This window comes from Malurus melanocephalus, unplaced genomic scaffold, assembly GCF_030028575.1.
Source record: "Malurus melanocephalus ecotype Western Australia unplaced genomic scaffold, MMel_1.1 scaffold_105, whole genome shotgun sequence".
NCBI lineage: Eukaryota > Metazoa > Chordata > Aves > Passeriformes > Maluridae > Malurus > Malurus melanocephalus.
Genome location: NW_026623337.1, coordinates 2,228,573 through 2,235,849, shown reverse-complemented (window position 1 = coordinate 2,235,849; position 7,277 = coordinate 2,228,573). Strand labels below are relative to the sequence as shown.

At 41.9% G+C, this 7,277-nt stretch overlaps 1 protein-coding gene across 1 annotated transcript in view; it reads right to left on the bottom strand.

Moving 5' to 3' along the window:
• Window positions 1-4,598: 4,598 nt before the first annotated feature.
• LOC130575370 (estradiol 17-beta-dehydrogenase 11-like) overlaps window positions 4,599-7,277 on the bottom strand; it is a 16,484-nt gene continuing 13,805 nt past the window's right edge. The window contains exons 3-6 of the mRNA XM_057369213.1: window positions 7,067-7,173; window positions 6,249-6,386; window positions 5,872-5,988; window positions 4,599-5,156 (exon numbers count right to left, since the gene is read on the bottom strand). Coding sequence (XP_057225196.1) covers window positions 5,069-5,156; window positions 5,872-5,988; window positions 6,249-6,386; window positions 7,067-7,173 — 450 coding nt within the window. The 3' untranslated portion in view covers window positions 4,599-5,068. The remainder of the gene's footprint in view (window positions 5,157-5,871; window positions 5,989-6,248; window positions 6,387-7,066; window positions 7,174-7,277) is intronic.

The following is a 7,277-nucleotide window of genomic DNA, read 5'->3' as shown; positions in this document are numbered from 1 at the left end:
ATTATTAGTATTTCTATTCCGTGATAGTAACAATCCTCAAAAGAACAACATCCTTGTCAAGACKATGTCATGCACTGAGTACAGCTTTGGACCATGTCACTTGACATCTTCCAGAGATCCTGGATTAACTGCTGAATGAAGGACAATCCCTTTCCCAAACTTGTTAGTCCAGAACTGCACTGACACAGCCAAACCCATTGCCAACCTCCAAGGTAATGGGTAATCATGAGGCTATRCATGCATGCAAAACATTTTTCTCAGTGCCTTTGAGCTAGCCCTGAGGTAGCTCAACACTGCACAGCACAGTCATTATCTAATGTTGCCTGTGGACTATTGAGTACCATGCTTTAGGATTTGGCTGCCTGTGATCCATATTATGTTTGTAAGCACTTGAGAAGATCTGTATTTAGTGTAATTGTGTATGGAGTGTCCCAAGTTTCATGACTTCCGAGGCTTCAGATGTGAAAACAGGGTTGTGTGAGACAGGGCAAAATTGAAACAATCTGTGTCTTGAAAAATAATTACCTGGAAAAATCTGTGATGCTGTTTTCTTATCTATAGGCCTGTGGACTTACATCATYCTTCTAAGGGAGAATACATCTCTGYTTGGCACATTGCTTCCCTTTTACCTGTTCCCTGCTCCTGAGGAGAGAGAGCATGAAGTGAGCTACCTCCTCTCCTGACACTAAATTGGTTACTGATTAACCATATGGWTTAGGCACAAATCCATGTGAGTCAGGATTTTTTTATCTAGAAAATGAACATGTGAACAGTGAGTATAAACTATGGTTAAAAATGTTGCATTTTAATGATTCTTAGTCACTCATTCCTAGTGTCACATCCATTACAACTGACTTGTATAAAAGAATTATCCTTTCCAAGGTGTGTCCATAGTCCTGTGCAGAAAATCTCAGTATCTRTGTCTCAGAAACTGTTAGCTCTAACTGTTAATTAGTGTGCTGATTGATTTTGATTGGCTAGGTTTGGGTTTGTTTGCATTTTTTTGACTGAAAACATTCATTAAATGCACAGGAACTGACCGTAGCTCACCTAAAAGGGCACTTCTAAGGAAATAACCAATTAATCTAAAATATTTTCTCTTTTTTTTGGCCATACTACTTTGCTTGCTATAAATCAAGATGTAGCCTCATTTCCGACAAGCTCATTAAAATCCCCTTAAAATTGTGCTTGTATTTAAAAGGACTCTTGGTACAATTTAATGTCTAATAGAGAAAGGAAGATGGAAGTGGAAATGTGCCACATGAACAGATGTTCAGCTGGGAAGATAACATTAATGACCAGGCTGTKCAGCCAGAACTGGTGTTAATAGCACATGCATGCTTTAAGGACTTAGAGTACYSAGCTACACATAAGTACTTGTTTTTTCCCYTTCATTGTTTTTCATACCAGAGAGACTCAAATCTTGTCTCTTGCCAGTATAATTCCACTGTAACTACACAGAAATCACTGGATGCGAATTACTGCAGACCACCACATCTGCATAATATCAAAATCAGCTATTATCATGTTTGATCTCTCTTAGAGTGCAGGTGTCAGTTCTGTAAGGCTCAAAGGAGTCCTTATTACTGTATTCCAGGTCAGCTCTTCAGAAGGAAGCAGCAGCCCCTCATTGTGGAAAAGCTATGTGGCCATCAAAGGATTAGTGCAAGCTTCTGCTCAGGGTTTGGGTTTTTCTCCCACTAGAGATTACCTCATGATTAKCAAGCTGGGAGGCACTGGTGAACATGAGTCTGGAATTTCTTTATATAAAATACAGTCACTAATGTAATCAGATTATTTTTGAGCATTGAGTGTAAATTCCTGTTGCAGCATCAGTTTAACTAGAATGTTTCTTGAAAATCATTTTGATTGTGATGTTTTAGAAAAATATCAGCTACCAGCTGTGAACATTAAAAGGGCTGAGAACATAGAGGGGAAATAGTTTGCAGGAGAGCAAGTTTAATCCAAGTAACACCAGTCTTCTTGGATAAATGTAAGCTTATTCATACTCTGGCACAAGTTTTGCAGTAAAGCTACAATCCTCTTAGTGATGAACTCAAATAAAGCAAGAGACCTGCTCGGAAAAGGAAAAAACACATGGTCAGATAATAGATGCAGAATGAAAGAATCTGAAAGACTGAAGGTACCAAAAAATGGAGTCAGAATTTTTGCAGACAATTTTGCAACACTGTGAACTACTGGTGATCTCAGATGCTTAATTTCAGAGGAGAAGTAGGAAAAAAACCCACAAAACAAGACAAAACCCCCTTTCATTGAACTGATGGGTTCAGGAGATTCTATGCATTTAGAAATCCATGTTTTGAAATGGTGCCTAAAATTGCCTGGGTTTTTATGCATACTGGMATTACCTGCAAGCATTAAAACACTAAGTATTGTCCCAATCATGAGACTGGGGCCTTGATGCTTGCAGACAGTGGTACTAAGAGGCACAGTTATGATTTTCACTTTTAAGTGGCCTTAGGTCTGTGCCAAGAAACACAGGCTGAGATGATTCTCCTGACATTCTGAGTAGGATTCAAGGACTTTGGAAAAATGCAGCAGAGCCAGTCTCCAAACAAGTAGCCTCAAACTTTGCTAAAGAAACAGGCCAGGTGGCAGTGCTGTGGGGAGCTTTAATCCATGCCATTAGAGATTGTGTTGGTAGTTCACCTCCATGTCACTTGTTTTGGGGAGCACAGTCCTTCCACCTGGCAGAGCAGTCACAGCAGAGGCACCTGCCTGTGGGTACAGCACCTCAGGGAGTACATAATGCACCTGGCACATGAAATCCCTGTGGAGCCCTCACTCTCCTCTGCTTTCTAAAAAAGTGGAACAGCTGGAAGAGCTGGGGAAGGAGCTCCACAAACCTCTAGCCAACATAATGGTGCTTTTAACTGAGATGTTGGTCATCATGTCTGCAGGAGGCTGAGTTGACTCCAGCACAGGRATTAAGAGCTAGGCACTTCCTACTTTTCTCTTGGAATATCTTCTGCTTAATTAAAACATCAGTATTTGTGCCAGAGCCCAGTTGCACAGTTCAGCGGTGCTGTCATTTTCCTGGCACGGGGTTCCAGTCAGTGCTGGGGCCAAGGCAGAGGAGGCAGGGAGGGCATGGAAGCACTGACTGTGAGACACATCTCAGCAGCAGGCAGAGCACAGGGCCAGAATCACTAACTTGACTCATAACAAGTGCTAGGCCAGGATGTGAGGTACCACTCTTCATATTTGGGACTTGGCTGTGGGTGGCTGTATGAAACCTGCTCACACAGACCCCTGTTGGGCACCCAAGAGTGACCAGACTTTGGTATAAGCTTCAGTTGAGTGCTGTGGCCAGAAAGAGAACTGAGGAGCCTGGAAGGCATGATGATTCAGTTCTGTCCCTGGTGTTCAGGAGATGAAGGCTGAAATCCTTGCTTTTGCATATGTTTCTTCATGCCAAACTGAAGACTTGAAAACTCAAGCAGCATGGAAAAGAGCAGATGCTCTCAGTTGTGACAGGCCTGTCCTCTTAGAGCTGAATATGTAGCTCAAATAAAAGCAGGACAAAACAAAGAACTTTTCAGAGCTGACAAAAGCCATTAAGGCAAATATCAGATTTGGGGTATGACACTGAGCTAGGGAAAACGGGTGTTCAAAATAACTTACTGAAAATGCATGCAAATTGTCCTCCTTTGTCCTTCAGGACTCAAAGCATGCTTCTCTCAAATGCTTTAGGGTTTGGAGGGTCTTGGTTTTGAATACCAAGATGTGGTACATTTACACTCCTTAACTGACTTTTAACTTTTTGGGGTTTTTCATTCTCTAAAATTTGCTTACACTTTCTTTTCTTGGCTACAGGAGTCTTGCTCTACGAAGCAAAAGATTCAAAGCTGGAAACTTGAGCTTCACACACCCTGAATGTCCTGTTACATTATGTTCCATGAGCAAAAAGGGAACTATTTTTGAGTCATTTAGCACATCTAGCAAATATTTGTGCTGATGGMAACAAAATGTTTTCCTGTTGCCAGCTAAAAGCAGGAGGAGCTGGGTGGTGAGGGCTCTCYCTTTTCTGAAGAACCTGTTTACAGAACAACTTGAAATGTTCAGGTGAACACGATGAATTCCAACTGTGCTGAAGTTGGCTGTGTGCTCATGCTTGCCTGGGATGGCTGTGGGCCAGCAAGTGCCTGCAGAGGTGGGAGTTGCACAAGTGGGTGCACARATCCTCTGTGCTCTGGAGGGATCTTTGACCCGTGTGTCATCAGCTGCTGCTCTCTTGGACCACAGRCCAATGACCTTYAGGGCTTTCACCCCCTGTCCCATCAGAGCAGGCTCCTGGCTTGTCATGAGGAGCTGTGCAAAGGCTCRTCTGGAGCCTTYCCCTGCAMCCTCTCAGCCCTGGAACTGCCTTTCAGCCCTGGTCCCTGTGTGGGCTGCATTTGTGGCACCCAGTCATTTGTAGAGAAATACTGCACTGTTTTCATGAGAAAGTGTTTTAAAGMTGTCTGGAAAGTGCAGAGGAGCATTGTGAGAAATGATACAGGAAAAGATGTATTCCTTCATACCATGCCTTAAATGCATCTTTAGGACCTGATTATAACTTCCASTGCCAAGAGACGCTGTGTTAAAGAACTGTATTTATTAATATAAAGACATATTGATGATGCTAATGCATAATTGATAATCGGCGTAATTAGATATATTACATAYATACCTGTATTATTTCAGGCATTTGCTACAAAAATATGGGAAATTCAGTCTTCATTAGAGCATATTTCATTAAAAAATATAAATTTAAGCGAARCAGGGCCCCCACCTTTGTGGAAATTCCTGCCTGCCTCAGCACAATGAGACAGAGGTCATGACATGTACATTCAAGGCAGCCCTTCTAGAGCTGCACGTTTGCTTTACTAACACTCCCTGTAATGCAGGATATGTTCCTGCTCCAGGTATCGGATAAGACCTTAAGTGTGCTTGGGAATGGTGGCCTGGAAGCACCTGCCTGAGTTCTGTCCTGAATCAAACCCACTGAACAGCACATGTTCTGTTTTCACTGGTGCCTCTGGGAAATGAGAATCAGTTCTTGATTTCACTGGGTGCTTCTCTGCCCAATGATTGCATCAAACTTGACATCAGTCATCTTCTTCAGAGTGTTCAGGGCACGTTCTGGAAACACCCTGAAAGACACAATAGCATGAAGTTAAATGTGGGATAGAAACTTACATTATGGGAAAAAGTGGCACTGCAGGTGAGGGAAGGGCTGGTCTGGGAGCAAAATGCATGCACATGCATGAACTGAAACTAAGTCTTAAACTGGGCATTATTTCCAAAGAATATGTAGCTCCCATCAAWCCCTAACTAGTTTTAACTCCAATCCCACACATCACATTTTATGACAATTCCAGGACAAGTATGTACTAGCCATGACTTAGACTGCAATATTGCTGCTGAATCCAGAAAGTTTTCATACTGAACACAGACACATGCATTTGCTGTCTCTTTGGAACAGAGACCTTTAAAAGCAATTTTCCGCCTCAGTGGCCTCAGTCTTTGGTATTGATATGAAAAAAAACAAATATTAAAAAGCAGCAGGTCCTCAGCTCTTTCTGGAACTATGCTGGGGCTGCTGTTCCAGAGAATGTGGTAGCCCACAGTACAGTGGAGCTCTGCACTGAAGAGCCAGCTGCAGCAAGTGGTCCTATACAAGAGACTATGAGACGGCTCAAAAACATCTATGGATGATGTCTGCAATTGTCACTGGAAAGAACCACTGAATTATTAACTGCTTTGTGATATGTTCTGAAATAAAACTTAATGTTGAATCAGATTTCAAAAGTTTGAAGGTGGTACACTCAGCGGGTTACAGCTGATACGTTTTTTTTTCCTACTCACCTTTCAAGAAGTAAAGCTACTTTCTGATTTGATGGAACAAAAACCATTTTCTGGTTGGTCACTATTCCTTCCATCAGAGCCTCTACAACTTCTTCAATCTCCAAAATCTTCCCAAGCCTACACAGGAAAGCAAACACGTAAGGACTGCAGTAATAAAAAGGAGGGGTAGCAGCTGATGTAGGAGGCTTCAGAGCTGCATAAACTCAGGTAATTCAAATGCAACCATCACATGGGTTAAAGAATACTGCAGATTTTCTTTAGCCAGTGATACACACTGTTGTTATACAGCCAGTTAGAAGAGAGGCCAAAGCTGGGGATCATGTGCAGTGCCTTGATGCAAAGAAGGTAGAACAGGAATGGAGAGTACTGAGATTTACCTTGTACTGGGGTTTTTGACAAATCCAGTATTTATAAAAACTGGACAAAGGCACGTGGTTTTTATTCCATCCTTTCCCAGGGTAGACAGCTCATCTGTCAGAGCTTTATGAAATCCAACWGCAGCAAACTTGCTTGAGCTGCAGAAATGGAAAAAGTACAAATGAGAAGGCAGAAATCCTATTTCCACCACTGCRAATGGCCTTAAAAGTCATACACATACACTACACGCTAGGAGGCAAAAACCTCCATATRATATAATCCATTGGAGAGGATGGATTGGTCCCAGGCCAGGGATCAATTCTAACTTTCCCTGTACCAGAGTGCAGTGCTGGATTACATATTGAAACTTGTGGTGCCATTGTGGAAAGCAGGGTGTGAACAGGTAAAGGAGGAAAACATCAGAAAATCATAGAAAACAGTAACTAGTGTGTGTCAATTGATGCACATTCCTTTTTTTCCCCACAGGAGAAGACCCTTAYAAGGAATGCAGCCTGAATGTCTAAAATGAAGAAGGATGAGCAGGATAGAAATGGAGATAAATCCTCGACTGTTTATTGTACCCCAAAGGAATATCTCAAATCAATTGTGTGTGCTTTGAAATAGAGGAGCATTACCCAAGCAAAAGTAGGAGAGACCTGACATGGAAATAGACCTTAAGTTCAAATGAATTGCAAAGAAAATAGAATAGTGACATGAGTGTCCTTTCATACAAACATTGCTCACGATTGAGTCAGAGCTAATAACTTGGTACTTTCTCACTGAGAAGATGCAATTAAAATTTTTAAAAATKAAGCAAACTGATATCAAGAACACTTACCAATATGCCACCATGAAAGGAGTCACAAAATGACCAGCTGCTGAAGCCACTGTGACAATGTGTCCATAGTTGTTGTTCATCATGACTGGCAGAAAAGCTCTTGTGGTCTTGGAAGGCATTTAAACCAAGAGGCAAAAATGCAGGGGGCAGGAAGGACAAAAAGAACATTGTTTTCTTAGGCATATTCAGCACTGACCCTGAATGCCATTCA